Source organism: Macaca mulatta, chromosome 10 (genome assembly GCF_049350105.2).
Source record: "Macaca mulatta isolate MMU2019108-1 chromosome 10, T2T-MMU8v2.0, whole genome shotgun sequence".
In the NCBI taxonomy this organism is placed as follows: Eukaryota; Metazoa; Chordata; class Mammalia; order Primates; family Cercopithecidae; genus Macaca; species Macaca mulatta.
The window spans coordinates 103714618-103739135 of NC_133415.1; the positions used below are offsets into that span (position 1 = coordinate 103714618).

Below are 24518 nucleotides of genomic sequence, written 5' to 3' on the forward strand. Positions count from 1 at the left end.
GCCAAACAGTCCTGGGTATTGTATCTTGGTGGTATTGCTGGCTAGCTCCATGGCCTTGGGAGAGTCTCACCCTCCCCTCTGTGAAATGGGTGGCAGTTCTCCAGCCTCATGGCCTCAGGTCGAGCATTTGAACGTGCGTGATTTGCTCTTCATTTGGAAACTTCTATGTAGCAGTACTCTGATGTAGGCACTGTTCTAGCAGCTGAGATGCGTAAGTTATGGAGAGTGGCGTGCTTTGCTGAGTACTCACACGAGGCAGGCACCTGGATGCTCTGTGCTGACCTCATTGCTTACCTGCTTAGCTGCCACGTAGTGAGGCAAGTTGCTATCACTGGCCCCATTTTATAAAGAGCAACTGAGGCAGCAGGAGGTGGAGCTTCTCGCCACAGTCAGCGGGAGGAGGTAGAAGAGGTGCCCCCAGGCTGCCTGGCTCCAGAGCCTGCAGTCCTGAGCTCCACACTGCCTGAAGGGATTCACTTATGCATTCGGCACAGCGCTAGCACATAGTAGGTGCTCAGTTAGGGTGGGCCGCGAGGATTGCTTTTGTAGACAGCTCTCTCTGAAGGGGCTGATTGTTCCAACCCCCCCCCCGCCACCATGTGGCACCCTATGTGTGTCTCTGACATCTTCAAGGCTGCCAAAGCCAAGTCCTGAAGCTGCTGTTTACAGAATAACCTATCACCCGCTTCCTGCCATGTGCGGATGTCGGCCACCACAGATCTAGCCTGCAGGAATTGAATGGAGTGGCTCACTCGCCTCTGAGCTGCTGCCTATCTGGGCCAACCCCTCCGCACTGCTCATGCCAGGAACATGTGGGTGGTCAGGGATGGCCAGGTTCGTGATGTCTCAAGCGATGCTGGGTCATGAGGGGTTGGACTAGCTACGTCCACCTGGGCACACCCACCGGGGGTGTCTTGGGTCCCCCTCTGGGTCCCACCTCTCCCACTTCCTCCCATCTTCAGCCCCCTATTCCATCTTGACCACTGGAGGAGGGGCCCAGCCTAGGCCCCACCCTCACCCCGACTCCTGCTTGGTGGAGATTTCGGCCTCTGGCTCTGCATCCCCAGCAGTTCTGTTTCCTGCTGCCTCTCTTCTCTTCCCGTCTCCATCTCTGTTGGTATTCTGGTCTGTCTCTATCTTTGTGTCACTGCCTGAATCCATGTCTCTTGCATTCATCTTGCTTGTCTCTGCCTTTGCATCCCTATCTGTGCCACTCTGTCTCCTTGTCTCTCCTGCCATGTCTCTGTCCCATGTCTCTCCGTGTGTCACCCACATAATCACAAACCTTCACTGTGCTTCCTGCCCCCCAGGCCACAATCCTTTCATCCCCTTTCACTCCCCACCGCCACCTGCATCTCTGGCTCCTCCAAGAGACCTTCCTGGGACCCACTCCTCCTCAGACTGGAAGGGGACGGGTGTGGGCCAGAGAGGATAGGGCAGGTCTGAGCCGGCCAGCCAGGCTGGGCCGTGGATACCCACTGCCCTTCTCTGAGCCCTGATGTCCATATCAGGCCGTAGGTGCATCCACAGGAGAGCCCCCCAGGGACGCTTTTTACTGCGTCACTAGAGAGCAGCACTTGGTACGTGGGAACTGTTAGTAACAACAGCCATGAACCTGAGGATGAATAAATGACGGACCTGGGTCCCTGCCTGGGCTTAGGTCTGTCTGGAGAATAAAACTCGCAGGCAGAAACTATCAGCAGATAATAACAAGATGGGCTGCATGCATCTGACTTCCATGCCTCACAGAGAAAAAGAGGAAAGAACTCAGGGGAAGCTGCAGAGGATAGGCTGGGAAAGGCCTGTGGGAGGGAAGAGCCTGGCCCATGTGTGGCACTGGGGTGGCATTCGCAGCACAGCCCACGACAGGCTGCTGGGTCGCAGGCCTTCCTGAGCGAGGTTGGGCCCGGCAGGGGATGGCAGGTATGGTCGGTGTCGGAACGCAGGTTCTGGAATCAGGCAATGTGCAGAGGTAAGTCGATTGTCAGTGCAGACTCCTGCCTGCTGCCTGCAGCTGTGGATTAGGTCTGGAAAAGGTGCAATCCCTTTGATGCCCACGGAGCCTGGGAAGTACTTGGCTCTGTTCCTGGTCAACTTTCTGCTGGGAAGATAAACCGTGTCTCATTAGGCAGTGAGTTCATGCCAATGACTGTTCTGGCTGATAACGTCACACCTTGTCATGCTGCCAGGCCCAAAGTCAAGGTCAAAGTTCTTGTTACTTAGGGAATCCTAATAATTAACCTGGGAACCTCAGCTGGTAAGGGAGATGCTGGTTTCTAAATGGAGTAAGAAGCTGGAGCAGGGAGGTGGCTGTTTCAGGGCTGGGCATCCCCAAGCACCAGTTTTGAGGTGCCACCCTGACCAGGATTGGTGATCACAGTCTTCCAGCCACCTTGTCCCTTCTGTGTCTGGCAGCTCTTTGCTGACCTGGACCTGGCTCCAGAGGCCTTGGGCAGTGCCCCTGGAAGTGTGTGCATTGGTACGGGGCAGGAGGGGCTCAGATGACAGCGGTCAGTGCTTGGAGAGACATGCAGGGGGGCTGCTTGCAGGGCTGCCTGCCAGCATCTTTGTGCCTGACATGTGGCATCCTATAACCTCTCACTCTCTGACCAGCAGGCATTTAGTGAGCACCTACTATGTGCCAGGCCCTCTGATTGATCAGTCACATCACTTAGTGGCTCAGAGATGTTCTGGCATTTGTAATTTTCAAGCCTCCTTGTAAGTTAAACATCGAAGCAGTATCAGAACTGGCTCCCATAATTGTGATTTAGTTTAAATGTTCACATTTTGAAACTGAATGTATTTAATTACTAAAAATGCAACATTATAACATTGTACGTTTGGGCTGTTCACAAGCTAATGATGGCATTTTAAAAGCATATGAATTCAGAGAGCCCTGTTAAGAATGAAATTAGCCGCCAGGCATGGCGGCTCACGCCTGTAATCTCAGCACTTTAGGAGGCCGAGGCGGGTGGATCACGAGGTCAGGAGATCGAGACCATCCTGGTTAACATGGTGAAACCCCATTTCTACTAAAAATACAAAAAAAAAAAAAAAAAAGCCAGGCGAGGTGGCGGGCGCCTGTAGTCCCAGCTATTTGGGAGGCTGAGGCAGGAGAATGGCGTGAACCCGGGAGGCGGAGCTTGCAGTGAGCCGAGATAGCACCACTGCACTCCAGCCTGCGCGACAGAGCGAGACTCCTCCACACACACAAAAAAGAATGAAATTAGCCTTCACTCATTGAGCACTATTTTCTTCCTTTTTTTTTTTTTGAAACAGAGTTTCACTCTTATTGCCCAGGCTGGAGTGCAATGGTGTAATCTCAGCTCACCGCAACCTCCACCTCCTGGGTTCAAGTAATTCTCCTGCCCCAGCCTCCCGAGTAGCTGGGATTACAGGTTTGCGCCACCACGCCTGGCTAATTTTGTATTTTTAGTGGAGTTGAGGTTTCCCTATGTTGGTCAGGCTGGTCTTGAACTCCAGACCTCAGGTGATCTGCCTGCCTCGGCCTCACAGTGCTGGGATTCCAGGCGTGAGCCACTGCGCCCGGCTGAACACTATTTTCTAAGTGCTTTCCATTATATGGGCATAATGCCCTGTGAGGTAGGAGCAATTATTAGCCCCCATTTTCAGATGAGAAAACGGGCACAGAGAGGTTAGTAACTTGGCCAGGGTCACACAGCTAGAAAGGGGGACTGCTGCCATCTGAGGGATTTGGAAACGGGACAGTTTATTGCACTGGATGAAGGGACTCTGCTCTCAATGCTAGCAGCTCTGGGGCTTTGCAGGGGGATGTCAATGTGCAAATGCAAGGTCCTCTGTGACCCCCACCTCCACTCCCACCCTTATTCCCATAAGCAATGTGAGTCTCACCGAGGGAATGGGAAGGTGGTGGGAAGCCCCTAAGGCTTTGTGCCTGCACCCCCAGGAGGCCCTGAGAAGTGAGTTATTCCCCACCGGAAGTCCCCAGTTTCTGGTTCTGTTGAGAATGTCCATGGTGGGGGTGAGGGTGGCTCAGCCAGCAGGGTGTTCTCCTCTTTCCCTCTGTCTCTAGGGCTCCTGAGCCTGGAGACCACCCCCCCAGTTGTGCTGCCTGGAGGCTCCTTCCACCCACCTCCATGCCCGTCCTGTACCTGCACAGTACCCTCTTAGCCTCCTTGTCTGCTCTGGAAGCTGCTGAGAACTAGCGACTCCAGCCCCTGGGCCAGGCTTAACTCTGCTGCCAAACTTCCACCCATTCATTCATTGACTCATTCATTCAAGTTAATACAGTCATCCCTGGTATCCATGGGGCTTGGTTCCAGGAACTCCTGTCAGTTATCAAAAATCCATGGGTGCTTGAGTCTCTAATATAAAGAATATATAGAGATAATCTGCATATAACTTACTTCCTTCCCTATACTCTAAATCATCTCTAGATTACTTATAATACCTAATACGAAGTAAATGCTGGCTGGGCTTGGTGGCTCACGCCTGTAATCCTAAGACTTTGGGAGGCCAAGGTGGGTGGATCACCTGAGGTCAGGAGTTTGAGACCAGCCTGGCCAACATGGTGAAACCCTGTCTGTACTAAAAGTACAAAAATTAGCCAGGCATGGTGGCAAGCACCTGTAATCTCAGCTACTTGGGAGGGTAAGGCAGTAGAATCACTTGAAACCAAGAGCCGGAGGTTGCAGTGAGCCAAGATCATGCCATTGCACTCCAGCCTGGGTGACTGAGCAAGACTGTCTCAAAAACAACAACAAGGCCGGGCGCGGTGGCTCACGCCTGTAATCCCAGCACTTTGGGAGGCCGAGGTGGGCGGATCACAAGGTCAGGAGATCGAGACCACGGTGAAACCCCGTCTCTACTAAAAATACAAAAAATTAGCCGGGCGCGGTGGCGGGCGCCTGTAGTCCCAGCTACTCAGGAGGCTGAGGCAGGAGAATGGCGTAAACCCAGGAGGCGGAGCTTGCAGTGAGCCGAGATCGCGCCACTGCACTCCAGCCTGGGCGACAGAGCGAGGCTCCGTCTCAAAAAAAACAAAACAAAACAAAACAAACAAACAAAAAACAACAACAAAAAACCAAAGTAAATGCTATATAAATAGCTGTTATACTGTATTGTTTGGGGAATAATGACTAAAAATCTGAACATGTTCAGTACAGAAGCAACCACCCTTTTTTTTTTTTTCCTGAATTTTTTTTTTTTTTTTTGGTGAGGCAGTCACTCTTTCACTCAGGCTGGAGTGCAGTGACACAGATCATAGCTCACTGCAGCCTCAAACTTCTGGGCTCAAGCAATCCTACCACCTCAGCCTCCTGAGTAGCTGGGACTACAGGGATGTGCCACCACGTCTGGCTAACTTTTTGTATTTTTTGTAGAGACAGTGTCTTGCTCTTATTATTATTGTTATTATTATCGTGTGAGACAGAATCTTGCCCTGTCACCCAGGCTGGAGTGCAGTGGTGAGATCTCAGCTCACTGCAGCCTTGACCTCCTAGGCTTAAGCAATCCTCCCACCTCAGCCCCCACAAGTAGCTGAGAGACTACAGGTGTGTGCCACCATGCCTGGCTAATTTATTATTATTATTATTAATGCAGACACAGTGCCTTGCTATGTTGCCCAGGCTCGTCTGAACTGGGCTCAAGTGATCCTTCCGCCTTGGCCTCCCAAAGGGCTGGGATTACAGACTTGAGCCACCACGCCCAGCCTCGCTTTTGAAGATTGTTGATTCATGGTTGGTGGAATGCATGGATGTGGAACCCACAGATGTAGAGGGCCAACTGCACTTATTTTTGAAGCACTGTGTAAGCCAGGCACTTTTTAGACCCTTGGTGTGGAAGGAGCAGAGGCCGCCTGCTCCCGGCCCTGGCAGTGGCCTAGTGCGTGATGTACCCCAGGGAGAGCACTGTGAGGAAAGGAAAGGAGAGGTGTCTGAGGAGGAGGAGCAAGGGGGCCAGGGAGGGCCTCTGGGGAGGTGACTTGAGAGCCAGGTGGCTGGTGCCCTGGGGGAGGGAAGAATAGGACCTGGGGATAAGGAGTTCAGGCAGTGGAGGGAGCAGGCCCTGGGGCCAGTGGGAGGCTCAGCCTGGAGGCTCTGAGACCTGCTCAGCCCTTGTCTTCCTGGGACCGCCCTGCTGTATGTGGAGGGAAGATGCCGGGTGTGCGGTGTGGAGCTTAGGGGACTTAGAGCCGCTGCGATGGTCCAGGAGAGGTGCTGGTGGCCTGGAACAGGAGGGGGGCAGGTGGAGGTGGGAGGTGTAGCCAACTCTGGATGTGCGTGCGTGTTAGTTGAAATTTTTCTTTTGAGAACGTTGTAGATTCACATTCGGTTAGAAGAAATAACATGGAGAGGCCAGGCACAGTGGCTCACGCCTGTAATCCCAACACTTTGGGAGGCTGAAGCAGGAGGATCGCTTGAACCCAGGAATTCGAGACCAGCCTGGGCAATCTAGGGAGACCCCCATCTCAAAAAAAAAAAAATGTTGGGCATAGTAGCATGTGTCTGGGGTTCCAGGCACTTGGGAAGCTGAGGTAGGACAATTGCTTGGGCCTGGGAGGTCGACGCTGCAGTGACCTCTGATTGCACCACTGCACTATAGCCTGGGCGACAGTGAGATCCTGCCTCGAAAAAGAACACAGAGAGACCCCTTTCTGTGCCCAATTGTCCCCAGTGGTAACATGTTTCTTTTTTTTTTGTTTTTGTTTTTTGAGACGGAGTCTCGCTCTGTCGCCCAGGCTGGAGTGCAGTGGCGCGATCTCGGCTCATTGCAAGCTCCGCCTCCTGGGTTTACGCCATTCTCCTGCCTCAGCCTCCTGAGCAGCTGGGACTACAGGCGCCCGCCACCGCGCCCGGCTAATTTTTTGTATTTTTAGTAGAGACGGGGTTTCACCGTGGTCTCGATCTCCTGACCTTGTGATCCGCCCGCCTCGGCCTCCCAAAGTGCTGGGATTACAGGCGTGAGCCACCGCGCCCGGCCCCAGTGGTAACATGTTTCAAAACCATAGCACAATATCCCAAGCAGGATAGCAGCATGAATCTGACCTGTTAATCCAATGCAGATCTCCCCAGTCCGATGTGGACTCATTTGTATGTGGCATAAGTCCTATACGTTTGTACCCATTCCATACAATTTACTTGTATCAGCCAAGACACCGAGCAGGGTCCCACCAGGTCCCTTGTGCTGTCCTTTATAACCACCCTCACCCTTCCTGTGCCCCCACTCCCTGCCCAACCACTGGCTACCACTCATCTGCCCTCCATTTCTAAGATTTTGCCATTTCAAAAATGTTCTATAAATGGAATGGTGCAGTCTGTAACCCTTTGGGATTGGCTGTTTTCACTCAGCACACTTCCCTGCAGATTTGTGCAAGTTGCTACATGAATTGAGAGTCTGAACCAGGTGCAATGGCTCACGCCTGTAATCCCAGTAATTGGGAGGCCCAGGAGGGTGGATCACCTGAGGTCAGGAGTTCAAGACCAGCCTGGCCAACATGGCGAAACCCCGTCTCTACTAAAAATACAAAAATTAGCCAGAAGTGAAGGCATGTGCCTGTAATCCCAGCTACTTGGGAGGCTGAGGCAGGAGAATTGCTTGAACCCGTGGCGGAGGTTGCAGTGAGCCACGATCATGCCACCGCACACCAGCCAGGCGACAGAGCAAGACTCCAGCTCAAAAAAAACACAATAAAGAAAAAGAAAAATAGTGTGTCACTTGGGCCCAGGAGGTCGAGGCTGCAGTGAGCCGTGATTGTGTCACTGCACTTCAACCTGGGTGACACAGCAAGGCCCGGTCTCTAAAAAAAAAAAAAAAGTCTGAATACGTTTGTAGGCAGAGCCAACAGGATTTGCTGGGGTGGTCAAGCAGCAGTTGGAGATTTGAGCGTGGAGTTCAGGGCTGGAGGCATCCAGCATTGTGTCTCCATGAGGCCGAATGAAGTCACCTGGGAGCAGGAGGCCCAGAGGTCCGAGGTCTGAGTTCACATGGATTAGGTGTCTCCCATGCGGCAGATGCCGTCCTGGGCCAAGGGTGCAGCAGCCAATAGGGCAGACGAGCTCCCTGCGTGGCGAGGGGCTGATCAGCTGCAACTTCGGTGTGGGTATGGACAAGGGAGCAGGCTCAGGATCTTGTTCCCTTATCGTTTCTGTCTTTGCAGCTGTGGAGGGCTCCAGGGCCTTCTCTGTGTGGAGCCCACAGTGTGGCCCTGGAGTGGAGGGGCTGGACCAGAGCCTTGCAGCAGCCATGAGTGAAATGAGAAGAGTGTAGTGTTTCTCTGAAGGCGAGATGGCCTCTGTCCAGCACGGATGGTCTCTCTTCTGAGATGTCCTTTGTACATTTAGAATATCAGCTTTGACAGAGGGATGGGGTTGGCAGGTGAGGGGGGTGCAGTTGTTTTGTGTGTCCATGCCAGGGGCAGGTGACCTGCCCACTCCTTGGCTTGGGTGCAGAAAGGCCTGGAATTCTTGGAGCGACTCCTCCAGCTCCCTTTCCCATCTCCTCCCCTCCAGCCCCTTTCCCCAGCCTAGCCACTCATTCCTGCTTCCCTCCCCTTATCTGGCTGCTTCATGTTTGCATCACAGCCACTAGGCTGTTCATTCCTTTCTTCTTCTTCTTCAACTAGGCTGTTCATTCATTTCTTCTTCTTCTTCTTCTTTCTTCTTCTTCTTCTCTCTTCTTTTCCTTCCTCCTCCTTCCTCCTCCTTCTCTCTTCTCCTTTCTTCTTCCTCCTCCTTCCTCCTCCTTCTTCCTTCTTCCTCCTCCTCCTCCTTTCTCCTCCTTCCTCCTTCTTCCTCGTTCCTCCTTCCTCCTTCTTCCTCCTGCCTCCTCCTTCCTCTCCTTTCTCCTCCTTCCTCCTTCCTCCTCCTTCTTCTCCTTTCTCCTCGTTCCTCCTTCTTCCTCGTTCCTCCTTCTTCCTCCTTCCTTCTTCTTCCTCCTTCCTCCTTCTTCCTTCTTCCTTCTTAGACCTCCAAGGACACCCCCCATGTCTGAGGAAAGGGGGAGATTGAGAAGAGGCTGCCAAGGCTCCCTGGAGGCCTGGAATGGGGGAGAAGGGACACAGGGGACAGTCCAGGCCTTGTCTCTGAAGCAGGTCCTTCAGCTGCACCTGGGCTACGCTTCTCCATAGGTAGGGGGCACAGCTCTAGGGAAGGAATTTCTCCAGGCCGGCCAGGGGCCTGGAGGAGGCATCTGAGCACCTGTTGGTTCCAGGCTGCCTCTCATTTTGCCCTCAGCGCTTTTTTTTTTTTTTTTTTTTTTTGAGACAGAGTCTCACTCTATCACCCAGGCTGGAGTGCAGTGGTGCAATCTCAGCTCACTACAACCACTACCTCCAGGTTCTTGTGCCTCAGCCTCCCGAGTAGCTAGAATTATAGGTGTGTGCCACTGCTCCAGGCTACTTTTTGTATTTTTAGTAGAGATGGAGTTTGCCATGTTGGCCAGGCTGGTCTTGAACTCCTGAGCTCAAGTGATCCACCTGCCTCAGCCTCCCAAAGTGCTGGGATTATAGGCATGAGCCACTGCGCCTGGCCAGGGCTTGTTTCTTGAATGGATAACAACTGCCTGTATCAGGAACTGGGCTTCTCTGAGTAGTATTTGTGCAGCCTGACAACGTGGTAGGTCAGGTTTGCTTCCCAAAGCTAACTGGTGCTATTTTTTTTTTTTTTTTTTTTTTTTTTTTTTGTGAGACGGAGTCTCACTCTGTCGCCCAGGCTGGAATGTAGTGGCGCAGTCTTGGCTCACTGCAACCTCTGCCTCCAGGGTTCCAGCAATTCTCCTGCCTCAGCCTCCCCAGTAACTGAGACTACAGGTGTGTGCCACTATGCCTGGCTATTTTTCATATTTTTAGTAGAGATGGGGTTTCACCATGTTGGCCAGGCTGGTCTTGAACTCCTGACCTCAAGTGATCCACCTGCCTCGGCCTCCTAAAGTGCTGGAATTATATGCATGAGCCATCGCACCTGGCCTAGTTGGTGCTATTTTCAATACTTTTTTGTGGAGCCAACCACCTTCCAGGCCGGCCAACAAAACCTTCAAGGATTCTATTGATAATTCAGCATCAAAGTGAGAAATGTATGACTCTGATGTGACAGTGGTTGGTGGTTGGACTACAGCCAGCTGTCGGTATGGGATAAGGGGACTGATCTGGAGGTTGGACACTGACTGCAGGCATCTGGGCGTAAAGCTGCCTCCCTTGGGGAGGTGGATCTCAGTGTGATGGGGGACCCCTGAACCCAGCGAGGCCACTGGGCACAGCTGTTGGTTTGTTGCCCTGGGCTACAGAGGACTCTTCCATTTGCTGCTCTGTCCTGCAAGTGGGTCAATCCTAGCTCCAGCCAAATCCATCTGCTCATGTGCCCCCCTCAAATTCTACCACCGTTCCCACCTCCACCCTTTGTCCCACGGTGTTTTCTCAGCCAGGAGCGCCAGTGCCATGCTGTCCCTTGTTCCGTGCCCAGGGCTCATCCATGGAGCTTCCCTGGAGTCATCCTTTTGACTGATAGCAGAGGACAAAGAACACCATCCTGGAGGCACACAGATCTCAGGTGACAGTTTGAAGTGCCAAGGCAGGGCCCCTTTGTCAAACTTATTAAGAACTTCAGGCCGGGCGCGGTGGCTCATGCCTGTAATCCCAGCACTTTGGGAGGCTGAGACGGGCGGATCACGAGGTCAGGAGATCGAGACCACCCTGGCTAACACGGTGAAACCCCGTCTCTACTAAAAATACAAAAATTAGCCAGGTGCGGTGGCGGGCGCCTGTAGTCCCAGCTACTCTGGAGGTTGAGGCAAGAGAATGGCGTGAACCCGGGAGGTAGAGCTTGCAGTGAGTGGAGATCAGGCCACTGCACTCCAGCCTGGGTGACAGAGCAAGACTCCCTCTAAAAAAAAAAAAAAAAAAAAAAAAAAGTACTTCAAGACAGAGAGAGCAGAGCGGTAGCCCACGCCTGGGCCTGACTCCCTGGGTTTGCACACTCCAGAGGCCGACCCAGTCTGTCGTAGAAGCATCACACTGGGAGGTGAGTTCCTGAGCCCCATTGAGTCTTGGTTTCCGTGACTATAAAACGGGATCACCATTCATATCCCTGCAGAGGACTGTAGTGTGCAATCATCGAGACAGTGTAAGGGGGAGCTGCTATTGTACTTACTATTGATCATGATTGATTTTTTTTTTTTTTTTAAGACAGGAGTCTCGCTCTGTCACCCAGGCTGGAGTGCAGTGGTGCAGTCTTGGCTCACTGCAACCTCCCTTCCCAGGTCCAAGAGATTCTCCTGCCTCAGGCTCCTGCTTAGCTGGGGCTACAGGTGCATGCCACCACACCTGGCTAATTTTTGTTTTTTTGTATTTTTAGTAGAGACAGGGTTTCACCATGTTGGCCAGGCTGATCTCTACCTCCTGACCTCAGGTGATCTGCCCACCTCAGCCTCTCAAAGTGCCATTATTGATACTATTTAACACAATTGTCATCTGTGTTATTCCCCCTGTACTTTGCATCTGCCGCCTTCTGTGTGCTTTATTTATTTTTAAATGACCTTTTGGCCGGGCGCAGTGGCTCATGCCTGTAATCCCAGCACTTTGGGAGGCCGAGGCAAGCAGATCACTTGAGGTCAGGATTTTGAGACCAGCCTAGCCAACATGGTGAAACCCCGTCTCTATTAAAAATACAAAATTAGCCAGGCGTGGTGGTGCATGCCTATAATCCCAGCTACTCCAGAGGCTGAGGCAGCAGAATCGCTTGAACCCTGGAGGCGGAACCTTGGTGAGCCAAGGTTGCAGTGAGCCGAGATCACGCCACTGCACTCCAGCCTGGGTGACAGAGCAAGACTCTATCTCAAAATAAATAAATAAAAATAAAGATATACTTGTGTGTCCTATACAGTCAGTGGCCATGTGACAGGAGCAAAGCCCAGGTGCCTTGGTGCTCAAGTAGGATGACTCTGGCACAAACCATCAATTGAAGGAGGGAGTCAGGACTCTAGGACAGAGGGATGGGGAGGGGCAGGAGGAAAGAGGGGACTTGGCCCATGGACAGCACAGTTTGTTGACCAAGTTTGGAGGGACCAGACCCAATCAGGAGCTGGCGCCCCATGGAGCCCTGGGTTTGGAGGGTGCTGTGACACCGACACCCCGACCTGCTGTCCCTGTGCGTGAGCTTGGATTTAGTAGCCAGCAGCTTGGCAAGACTTCTGGGGCCGCTCCTCTGCTGGTTTCCATGTTAACACTTTTCCTCCAGCTAAAAGCAGAATCCGTGGGCATCCAAGAACCTTCCAGAGCTGCCCCCTTGGGTCAGCATCACCTTAACAAGATTGCCGCAGCTTGTCCCTGCTGCTGGCTCACCCTGGGCACCGGCTGCCAGCTCTAGCAGCCCCAAACCCTGTGCTTCTGTCACTAGGGTCTCGGCAGCCTCCCATGTCCACCAGCTGCGGTGGTCACTGGGCCGGCAGAGGCTGGGGCCAAGGCTGGGCTGGACTGGGCAGGAGGATTCAGATGGGAAGGGGCCGGTGTCTGCACGAGCTCTGCAAGGCTGTCCAGCCCAACCCCAAGGGCAGGATTAGACACGCAGGGGCTGCCTACAGAGAAATGGGAGGGGTTCTGCTCACAGCTGTCAGTGTTCTGGAAGACTCAGGGCTCTGGAGCAGACACAGACATTGCAGGCAGGACAGGCTGAGGTACAGAAAGCCCGGAGCCCGGACACAGCAGGGTGCCCAGGACCTAGGGGACGGGCCCTGGGGGCCGGCGGTAGTGGGGGCTGCCACCAAGAGCTCGGAAGAGCCCAGTTGAGTCTCCCCTCAGCCTTTGACTAGCTGGGACCCTGGGCACATGGCCTAGCCCTGTTGTCTCCAAGCCCGCTTTCTCATCTGTACAGTGGCATCATCACAGGTCCTCACTCATGGCTCTTGAAAGCACTGGAGGAGACAGTAAGGGAGGGACAGCAGCCACAGGCCATGGTGGTGGCCCCAGGTCAGCAGTCCCTTACCCTTAGGGCTCAGGGTAAGCAGAGGCCTCTCCACTGGCATCCTCTTCAGCCTTATGGAGCCTTGGCCTGGCGTTGTGAGCCGGGAGCCACTGCCAGCTTGGATGTCCACAGGGCTCCACAGGTCCTGCAGCCCAGGCGGGGACGGTGACAAAGCAGACAGCACGTGTCCTGGTTGATGGGGCAGCTCACTGCACCCTGTGGGAATGCGGGCCCACGGTGGCCAGATAGCTCAGTTTTTCTAGAGAAATAGGCACTCTGTTTATTTGAACATCCCAGTTCTTCACTGTTGGCAACGAACTCATTTTTAAATTCGTCTGTAAGCCGGATGCTGACCAAAGGTGACCCATTTGTGCTCTCTGAGTGGAACAGATCGAGCAACCCCTAAGGGTCCTGAGGTTGGAGGGCAGATGCTGAAGGGACATCCTGGTTCCTGACTGAGAGCTCACCCCCAGCTCCACACAGCTCCGGGGGTGCCTGTGTGCTGGGACAGTGCAGATGCTGGAGCTGGGCAGGCCTGGGGTCGAACCCCAGCTCTGCCAATTCCCGGCTGAGTGGGTATGGCCAAGTGACTCGCTGAGCCTCAGTTTCCCCTTTTGCAAAGTGGAATGGAGGATCCCTGCCTCTCCCAGCTGCTGTGAGGATGAATGCTCTGTGACCCTGAAGGTCCCATTGTGGGCTGGGCACTCTGTAAATGCTCCGTTCTTGGTCACTGAGGTTGAATTAAGAGAGGCTGGGGCTTGGTTTATGGAGTGAGACTGATCTGTTTCTTCTGTTGGCTTTAAAAAAAAATTATAGAATTAGAGCGAAGTTGCTGTAATAGTACAGAGACTGTCTCTGTACCCCTCGGCCAGCTGCTTCTGTTGTTAACATTTTACTGTGTGCATTATCACAGCTAAGGAACCAACACTGACACATTATGAACATAGTTGCTTCGGTTTCCCTAAAGCCTTTTTCAGTTCCAGGATCCAATACTACATTCAGTCATCATGTCTCCCCAGCCTGGTCTCCTCTGACAGTTTCTCAGACTTTCTTGGTTTGGTTTGGTTTGGTTTGGTGTTCTTGGTTTTGGGTTTTTGTTGTTGTTGTTATGTTGGAGAGAGGGTGTCGTTCTGTTGCCCAGGCTAGAGTGCAGGCAAGATAATGGCTCACTGTAGCCTTGACCTCCAGAGCTCAGGTGATCCTCCCACCTCAGCCTCTCAAGTACCTAGGACTGCAGGTGCATGCCACCATGCCCAGCTAATTTTCTGGGTTTTGTTTGTAGAGATGAGGTCTCCCTATGTAGGCCAGGCTGGCCTTGAAATCCTGTGCTCAAGGGATCCTCCTGCCTTGGCCTCCCAAGGTGCTGGGATTGGCCAGGCATGGTGGCTCACTCCTGTAATCCCAGCACTTTGGGAGGCCAAGGTGGGCAGATCACTTGAGGTCAGGTGTTCAAGACCAGCCTGGCCAACATGGTGAAACCCTGTCTCTACTAAAAATACAAAAATTAGCCAGGTGTGGTGGCGCGCACCTGTAATCTCAGCTACTGGGGAAACTGAGGTATGAGAATCGCTTAAACCCGGGAGGCAGAGTTTGCAGTGAGCCAAGATCATGCCACTGCAGTCCAGCCTGGGTGACAGAGAGAAACTCCATCTCAAAACAAAACAAAACAAAAAAACCCACACAAAGTGCTGGGATTACAGGCATGAGCCACCACGCCCAGCCTCAGACTTTCCTTGTTTTTGATGACCTTGACAGTTTTGAGAATATCGGGTAGGTATTTTGAACAATACCCTTTAATTAGGGCCTATCTGATGTTTTTCTCATGCTTAGATCAGGGCTGTGGGTTTGGGGGAGGAAGACCACAGAGGTAAAGCACCCTTCTCATCACATCATAGCAGGGATACCTCAGCATGGCTCAGCAGTGATGCTGCTGGATGTGGGTCACCTGGCCCAAGTGATGTTTGCCAGGTTTCTCCACTGTGCAGTTGCTTTCCCCACTTTCCATGCCCTGCTCTTTGGAGTGCAGCCCTACTCAAGGGAGGAGGGGCAGACGCAGGCAATTTGGAATTGTTTTGGAATGTTTTTGAGATTTGCTTCTCCTCCTCATCTGCTTGCTTTTGCATCTAGCAGTTGTCGCTTCTTGGGTGATTCTTTCTTTCTTTCTTTTTTTGAGTCAGAGTCTTGCTCTATTGCCCAGCCTGGAGTGCAGTGGCACAATCACGGCTCACTGCAGCCTCGACCTCCAGGGCTCAAGTGATGCTGTCACCTCAGCCTCCTGAGTGGCTGGGACTACAGGTATGTGCCACCCCGACCAGCTAATGTTTTTGTTTTTGTAGAGGTGGGTCTCGCTATGTTGCCTAGGCTGGCCTTGAACTCTTGGACTCAAGAGATCCTCCCACCTTGGCCTCCCAAAGGCCAGGATTGCAGGCTGCCATGCTCAGCCTGATCCTTTGATTTCATTATCTGAACAACCCGGGCTTGAGTCCTGGCTCAGTGCATTTACTCTCTGTGTGACCTGGGTGGCTTGCTATGAACAGAGGGATCATGAGAACAAGAGGATATGTACATCAGGCTGCACGTGGTGCTTTGAGCAAATAGGTTGGTGTTTTTTCCTACTTGTGACAAGAGGTACTGAGGTGGCCCATTGAGCTGACAGGGTGTCTCAAGGAGGTAGTCAGGGACCCAGGCTTCTCCTGGCTGCTGTTCTGCCATCCTTAGCATGTGGCTTTTGTCTTCCTGGTCTCAAGGTAGCTGCAGCACCTCCAGCCTCACTGCCGTGCTCCAGGCAGGATTCAGTGAAGTTGACGGCGTTATCCCTGTTTTGTAGAGGAAGAAAGTGAGGCTGAGGAGGATGAGAAACCCTGCCTTAAAGAGTGCTGTGAGGTTAGAAGTAGTGCCACCTGGCGTGTAGTAGGCATGGTTGTTTTCACAGTAGGATGGGCCTCTCTCAAGTTCCCTGGCACTGGCCCAGTGCACTGGGGGATGAAGGTGGGCCTCTGACAGCAGGCACCTGAGCTCCTCCACTTGGCTGGCCTGAGGCTTCAGGCTCCCAGGGGCTGGCCCAGGTTCTGGTGGGGCTGTGGGTGGCTGGGGCAGACCCTGGACAACCTTGGATCCCAGCCTGCGAGTACAGGTGCAGTGTGTCCGCCCCTCCTTCTGGGGTGGAGGATGCTGGGCCCAGCAGCCATGTTGACCTGTGCCTCTTGCCTGTTCTGGGCGAGTCAGCACTGGCTGGGGCTGCAGTGGTCACCCAAGAACAGCCAACCACATAAAAGTCAGGCCCGAGGATGGTCACCGAGGCAGGCCTGGCCCTGCAACTGGGTAGCCATGTCTGATGACCTACTATTCAGTGCCTGCTTGGTAGGGAGGTATAGGCAAGGGTTTGTCATTCCTGTTCTATTTGGGAGGATAGATTTAATTCAGAGGCAAACTATGGTCTGGGGATCAAATCTGACCTGCCACAGCTTTTTTTTTTTTTTTTTGAGATGGAGCCTTGCTCTGTTGCCCAGGCTGGAGTGCAGTGGCGCGATCTCAGCTCACTGTAACTTCCGCCTCCTGGTATAAGTAATTCTCCTGCCTCAGCCTCCCAAGTAGCTGGGATTACAGGCACCTGCCACCACACCCAGCTAATTTTTGTATTTTTAGTAGAGATGGGGTTTCATCATTTTGGCCAGGCTGGTCTCGAACTCCTGACCTCAGGTGATCTGCCCACCTTGGCTTCACAAAGTGCTGGGATTACAGGCATGAGCCACCACACCCAGCCTGCCATTGCTTTTGTAAATAAAGTTTTATTGGCACACAGCCATGCCTTCTGTTTACATATTGTCTCTGGCTGCATTTATACTACCTGGGCAGAGTTGAGTGGTTGTGACCGAGACTGTGGTTTGCAAAGCATAAAATATTTACTGTCTAGCTCTTTACAGAAAACATTTACTGACCCTGACCTGAAAACCATGCAGGGTCAGGGATGTGCGATTAGGGCTTCCCAAGAGGGAGATGCGGGTGGGCCAGGACTGGCGAGGGGCTGTGGAGGGTTTGTAGAAACAAAGCAGCACAGGGCAAACGGAGGCCCTGAGGTGGTGGGCGTGGCTTTAGAGCAGAGCTTGTTCCGATTGGGGGGCTTCAGAAGAGAGGCTGTGAACCCAGCCGGGGCCTGAGGCTTCATCCTATCACATGCTGTGACAAACGTTTGAGGTCTTTGTGCGAAAAGGAGCACAAAGGGTGCTCCTTTGGGTGGTACGGATTGCTGGGGCCAACTCTGAGACTTCGGCCAGACGCAGCAGGTCACAGGAACTGTGGGGATCTCAGGGGCTGGGGCTCCTCAGCTCAGCCACTTTCAGCCATGAGGGACTGTGGGCCCGGAGCCGCCCGACGGTCTGATTTTCCAAGAGAAACCGGCAGTCTGCTTTTCACGGGAAATCTGATTTTTATATGTTTGAAGTTAATTCCATTTTTACAAAATCACGAAGCAGATCCAGCACACATGCATTTGGCCTGTGCACTGCAGGTTTGGGAACTCAGGTGTGCAGGGTGGATGCAGGGACCTGCGGGGGTGTGGGGAGACTCAGAAAGCAGCCAGGCCCTGTGCCCCAGCACTCCCTCTGGCAGAGGCGGGCCTTGGTCTGGGGTAGGCTGGGGAGGAGCTCACAGCCGAGTCAGGTTTCTGTGTCTTGACCTATCCTATCCCAGAGCAGAGAACATTCCTGCCTGCGGCACGGGAGGAGGGGGTGGGGAGCCGGATTCCAAAGGGTTGGACGTACCTCGTGGACCCCAGCGGGGACTCATTCCCAGCCGGAGGGCGAGGGGCGGGAGGTGGAGAGCTCTGAAGTCCCCTCTGAGATTTTCAAGGGTGAAAACCCTAGGGTTTGAATTTGCTGCTCCATCAAGGAGCCCTGTAGCGTGATGGGCAAGGGCTGGTCTTGGAGCTGGACAGGCCCAAGTGGACCCCAGCTCCACTGCTGTCTCCCTCCTGGGACCTCTGAGACACAGCGACTCCTCCCTTGCAGGCTGCCATGAGAATCCAAGAGAGAATGGGTGTGAAAGTGGTTTCCGTGGCATGCGGGTGTGCCAGTGAGGGGGTCTGCCTCCGGGGCGTGGTCCTGTCCATCCGCCAGGGGCGTCTGCAGCCTGACAGCCCTGCAGGCATCTGGTTGTTTTCAGCCTCACACACCAGCCCTCATCTGCTGATTCAGGCGGCTGGTTTCAAAGCACTTGCTGCCACCCCTGGGGGTTTATTATTTATTTCAGGCAGGACTCTTAGTTACAAGCAACCCTGGTGAGCGTGGCTTAAAGGAAGAAGAGAATTTTGAGGCTCATGAACAGGAAAAGCCCCAGGGTAATTCCAGTCTTCAGCAAAATAGGGTTCATGTGCTCAAAGTGATATTGGCAGGACTCTGTCTTGCGCTGTCTTCCAACTCTGCATCCCTCTGCGCGGGTTTCATTCTCAGGCGGGCCCCTGGTGGGGTGGCAGGAGTGGCCTGTCACCTGAACTCCCAGGAACCTCTGGGGAGAGCACCCCTGTCCCAGCAGCAAGAATCGCAGTGGCCTTGTCACATGCTCACTCCTGGACTCACCTCCGTGGGTGGAGGGTGAGCTGCTCACATGGGCTGGGCCTGCTCTTAGCCCCAACCTGAGCTGTGGAGGGGGTGGGGATCTGCTTAGATGGGGAGTTGGGCACGAGGGGATCCCTTGGAAAAATCAAGATGCAGCCGGGCGTGGTGGCTCACCCCTGTAATCCCAACATTTTGGGAGGCTAAGGCGGACAGATCACCTGAGGTCAGGAGTTCAAGACCAGCCTGGCCAACGTGGTGAAACCCCGTCTCTACAAAAATACAAAAAAATAAGCCGGATGTGGTGGTGGGCGCCTTTAGTAATCCCAGCTACTCGGGAGGCTGAGGCAGGAGACTCGCTTGAACCCGGGAGGCGGAGGCTTCAGTGAGCCGAGATTGCGCCATTGCATTCCCGCCTGAGTAACAGAGCGAGGCTCTGTCTCAAAAATAAAATAAAATCAAGATGGTAGCACCCCAAGGGGAAGTGGACAGACAGGCTGATACAGCGCCCACCCATGCCCACCGTTCTCCAAGACTGTGTTTTGGTCTGAAGAGGAAACACCTGAGCTTCCTGGCTCATGCCCCTCTGCCCCTTGCCTGGCTCATGCCCCTCTGCCCCTTGCCTGGCTCATGCCCCTCTGCTCCTGCCTGGCTGACTTGAGCCCCATTCTCCAAAGAGCTGTGGTTACTCACCCACGTGTCTCCAGCATGTCCTCCCAGGTGTGAGGCTTGGGCCTGAGTGGATGTGGAGCGGCACCAGCCTCTGCAGCCTTTTGTCTGGTCTTCCAGAGCAGTGGCCCTCCTGAAAAGGGAAAGCATGCTTGTTCTCCGTGGAGCCCCTGAGGGCTCCTAGTGATTGACTTCCTTTCTGAGTGCACAGGAAACAGCTGTTCAGTAATCCATTGTGACGTTTGGCCAGACACCGACAGAGCTTGTCTCCTTGCGACCCCCTTGTCCAAATTCAGGGAGGACCTTTCCCCTCTGTCACCAGGAGGGATGTGATTGTTGGGAGTTCCTTGCATTAGTTCTCTCCAGGCCTGAAGATACGATCACATCTAGAGCTGCCAGCAGCCTCTCACCACTCCTTCTCTTTGGCTTCTTCATAAGGATATTGATTTTTCCTCCATTTTTAGAATCCATCTCCTTGAGGGAGGAGACAGAAACTCCATCCTTCTTCATAGAACCATTTCAGAAAGGAACAGGGGTTTCAGATGAGGCCCAGCTGGCCTAGGAGAGGCCGCCTGGCTGGGCTGGACACTGGCTCTGGCCTGGCCTGGTCACTGACCCTTGCCTGGGTCCTCAGGACCAGGAGAAGAAGGGCCGTTTCTTTTCAGATCACAGAACACTCTTTGGCTCCTAGTCATGTGTCAGGATGAGAGGGGTGGGCTTTGAACTCCCATGATTCACTTGAATGTTGCATTTTCTTTTCTTTTTTTTTTTTTGAGACGGAGTCTGGCTCTGTCACCCAGGCTGGAGTGCAGTGGCCGGATCTCAGCTCACTGCAAGCTCCGCCTCCCGGGTTTGCACCATTCTCCTGCCTCAGCCTCCCGAGTAGCTGGGACTACAGGCGCCCGCCACCTCGCCCGGCTATTTTTTTGTATTTTTTAGTAGAGACGGGGTTTCACTGTGTTAGCCAGGATGGTCTCGATCTCCTGACCTCGTAATCCGCCCGTCTCGGCCTCCCAAAGTGCTGGGATTACAGGCTTGAGCCACCGCGCCCGGCCGAATGTTGCATTTTCTAGATACTATGACAGCCAGTTCTCAGGCCATCATTAAAAAGGAAGAGGGTGAAATCCCACACCTGTGGGTACCCACCAGCCGCAGCCCTCTGGCTGGAGATGTATCTTGTGGCTCAGCTGCTGTTTGTGTTCTGATTGCAGTGCCATCAGGGGGACGTGTGTCCACTGACCCACAGAGGCAGGGATAGCTCGGGAACGTGCTAGGAGAAGAGGGGCAGGTGGGAATAGGCCTCATCTCCCGAGTCATCCCCGAGCAGGCTGAGCCAAGAGTGGCTGAGCATTGGCTGGGCAGAACATTCCATTTGCCGTGTGTGAGGTTCACCCTTGGCCAAGTTGCGTCACTTGTCCTGGTTTTCCAGATGCGGAGGTGGTGACGCAGGCTGGGATGAGGTCCCTAGACGTCAGAGCGTGTTGCACCTTATGTAAGATCCTTTGATGGCTCCCTTCTGTAACAGGCTCGGTGTGGTATGGTGGGAAGTCAAGGCCCTGGAGCCCAGACGTGATTACCTAGCCACTCTCACTTTCGGGGGACACATGCAACAGCCTCCTCGTGGCTCCACTCTCGCCCCTAGAGTGTATTCTCTCCCTGCTGTTCCTGAAGCGCAGACCTCATCACACACACAGCCTCCCGCTTGGGAGCTTTAAAGGCCCCCAGTGCTCCTGGGATCAAGGTTATAGCTTGGCTTGCAAGAGTGAGCGCAGGTGGCCCCGGCCCGTTGTCTGGCTTCCTCCCTGTCTACGCGCTGATCCCCACAGTCCTACACCCCAGCCACTCAGCGCAGGCTGTTCCCTCGGCCTGGAACACCGGCCCTTGGCACCGCTATACCCCACTTCTCCTGACTCCTGGCCAGCTGCTGCTGAGGCTGTGAAGGTTCTAGACAGCTCAGCCCCCAAAATTCCCCCAACCCTCTAGGATGAGCTGAGGCCCCATCTGGGTTCCCCAGGCCTTTGTGCCCATCCTGCCATTAGCCCACATCATAGGGTGGCATTGTTTCTCCTGGTTCATCTGTGTCCCCACTAAGTGAGTGCCATGCCCCATGAAGGCTGGGACGGTTGTCTTGTTCATGGCTGTCTCCTCAGCGCACAGGACAGGGCTGGCCTGGTGCCCTGTAAGTCAGTTGCTGGTGGACAGATGCTTGGAGGATGTGTGACTTGGGGCAGGGCACCTCCTGAGCCTTGATCTCCCCCTCTGCACTGGGGTCATGGTGTCAAGTGCAGAGGGAGGGGAGGGAAGGGAAGCAGGGAGCACGGGAAGGGGCCTGCAAAGGTGTCTGGCAGTTGGGGAGCTGTCATTGGCCACAGTCTGGAGCCCATATCCCTGCACTGGCACCCAGCTTTCAGCTGTAGCCAGAACTGGGTCTCAGCCAGAGTGGGCAGAGGTAGCCAGGAGATGAGACAGTGCAGAGAGCTGGGGGACAGGGTCGGGGGTGGTGAGAAGGTCCCCTCCCTCTGTCCCCCTTGGCCCTGCATCCTTGCTCATCTCCACCAGCTCCAACCAGGAACAGCAGCCCAGGAGCCCTCTCCTTCCTCTGGTGCAGGCCACGGTCCTTGCAGCCTGGACTCTGCACGAGAATCACCTGGGAGCTGTGAAATGTCCCACCCCCAGGCCATGCCCCAGACTAGTGACATCCGACTCCCTGGTGTGGGCCCTGGGCATCAGTATTTCATAAAACTCCCAGGAGATTCCAGCGCATGGCCAAGTTTGAGAGCCGTCATTCCGGGTGGTTGTTGGTAACCTGGTTTTTCCTGGAGATGCTCGGCAGCCTGCAGGAGCCCGCCAGCCAGCGCGCAGTGAGCGGCTCAATGGGAAATCTCCCCTTCCCCGCCTCCCTCCACAAAAATCCTCACCAGAAATGAGGAAGCACTTCTTAAAATGGTTTTGTTTTTTGAAAGAGTAGCACATGCATATGGCAGGAACTCCAGGCAGCACAGATGGGTACACAGTGGAAGAAAAATCAGTCCTGGCCAGGCGTGGTGGCTCACACCTGTCATCCTAGCACTTTGGGAGGCTGAGGCGGGCGAGTCACTGGAGGCCAGGCATTTGAGACTAGCCTGGCCAACATGGCGAAACCTCATCTCTACTAAAAAAAAAAAAAAAAAAAAGCTGGGCGTGGTGGCGCACGCCTATAATCCCAGCTAACTTGGGAGACTGAGGGAGGAGAATCGCTTGAACCCAGGAGGCGAAGGTTGCAGTGAGCCAAGATGGCACCACTGTACTCCAGGCTGGGTGACACAGCAAGACTCTGTCTCAAAAAAAAAAAAAAAAAAATCATGTTACCAACCACAGCCACTGTACCCAGGCTCTGGGATGGCCCTGCAGAGCTGTCACGTGTCGGTACAGGTCCCTTTGTCACATGTCTGCCCTTCTCACCTTGCTTTCTTAGTCCTTCTCTGCCAGAACATATTGATCTGCCTGGCTCTTTTTTTTTTTTTTTTCACCCTGAGACATTGTCTCACTCTGTTGCCCAGGTGGAGTGCAGTGGCACAATCTCGGCTCACTGCAACCTCCGTCTCCCGGGTTCAAGTAATTCTCCTGCCTCTGCCTCCCAAGTAGCTGGGATTACAAGTGTGCGCTACCACGCCTGGCTAATTTCTGTATTTTTAGTAGAGACAGGCTTTGACTATGTTGGCCAGGCTAGCCTCAAACTCCTGACCTCAAGTGATCCGCCCACCTTGGCCCCCGCAAAGTGCTGGGATTACAGTCATAAACCACTGTGCCTGGGCTGCCTGGCTCTTCTTGATGCCTACAGGGTATTCCGTTATGGAGAGGGCATGACATGGATGTCTTGGTCCCTTTGGGTGGCCAGCTTTGGCTGTCACAGGCAGTGCTGTTAGAGGAGCTCAGAGTCTTTGGTCATATGTGTGAGTCCTGCGGGATGAACTTGTAGACGGGGAATTCCTGGGTCGTGGAACAAGTGGATCCAAATTGCCGATAGAGCACCATTTCTTGTCATTCCAGAAGTCGCCTGCACCAGTACCCGTGACGTATGAGCTGCCCACACTGTACAGGACGGAGGACTATTTTCCTGCGGACGCCAGGGAGGCACAGCACCACCCCCGCACCTGCCCTCGGCCTCTGTGAGCTTTGTGGTCTTCCCATCAGGAATGCTGGAAAAGTGACATTGTGTACATGCTGCAGCTTGGGGGTTTTTTTCTTTGTATTGCTGTTTATTTTATATTTTAAAGAGATTTTTTTAAATGTCGAGATGGGCTCTCACTATGTTATCCAGGCTGATCTCAAACTCCTGGGCTCAAGTGATCCACCCGCCTTGGCCTTTCAACGTGGTGGGATCACGGGCAGCAGCCTCCGCGCCCAGGCTGCTGCCATTTTCAGATTTCCTCCCTGCCTCATGTGAGACTACAGGGTTTGGAGAAGCAGTTGGAACCCACGTGTGGTGCCTCCCACGTTGGCCTGCCTGGGGTTCTACAGGGGTTGAGGGGCCAGGCCTGGCCGGGGCTGATGGACAGTGGGGACTTTCCTTCTCTCCATGATGGCTTTGCAGCGGCTCCATGGTCCTCTCCGTGATGGGGTTTTGCACGGGGTGCGCTCTGCCACTGTGGTGGGTGGATAGGTGGATGGGTGCTGGTTGTGTTGCCTCTAGACCTCGGTGCCCACAGCCTTGAGGATCCTTCCAATAAAGGTGTCGAGAGCAGTCCTGGTCTGGTGTGAGAATGATGGGGAGTGATAGTTTCCTTTTCACCTGGGCAATGTTTTCCAGAAGGTTCCTCATGTGTGTCACCTGTGAGGGTCTGATCCTGGGCATCTGTTTATGAGGCTCTAGCTGAGGGGAGGGGATAGTCCCGGCCTTTGGATTCCCAGCAAGAATGCAGAGGTCATTAGGACCCCCAGGGTCTTCAAACGCTTGTTTACCCGCATTTCTTCCCATGCAGATGAGTTTCCTGCTATTGTCCTAACACTCCAGATTTCTCACGGTGACTTCAACCTGTAATGGGTATTTCTGGAATTCCTGGAAGAGCCAAGAACACACACATACATACAGCCAAGTCCGCTATGCACATACAGGACTGAACTGTAGACCTGCATTAGAATTTCAAGATAATCTGCGTGACCAAGGTGACTCATGCCTGTAATCCCAGCACCTTGGGAGGCTGAGGCATGAGGGTCGCTTATGCACAGGGGGTCAAAACTGCAGTGAGTCGTGATTGTTCTACTGCACCCTAGCATGTACAACAGAGCAAGACCTTGTCCCCCACCCCCCAAAAAAGTTTTTCAAGGAAGCCTAAAATGTTGAATCTGGCAAGAGAGAGTAGAGGCCAGGTGCAGCGGCTCATGC

The 24518-nt window shown here is 53.7% G+C and overlaps 1 protein-coding gene across 3 annotated transcripts in view; it reads left to right on the forward strand.

The window, feature by feature from the left end:
• Positions 1-23876, forward strand: part of BCAS4 (breast carcinoma amplified sequence 4) — an 86297-nt gene extending 62421 nt beyond the window's left edge. Inside the window, exons 5-6 of one of the 3 annotated variants that reach the window (XM_077948316.1) lie at positions 15113-15230; positions 23183-23317. In XM_077948316.1, coding sequence (XP_077804442.1) covers positions 15113-15214 — 102 coding nt within the window. In that variant the 3' untranslated portion in view covers positions 15215-15230; positions 23183-23317. Of the gene's footprint in view, positions 1-15112; positions 15231-23182 lie in introns of all 3 variants that reach the window. The other 2 variants (XM_077948315.1, NM_001266471.1) reach the window with 2 other exon arrangements.
• The last annotated feature ends 642 nt before the right edge of the window (positions 23877-24518 follow it).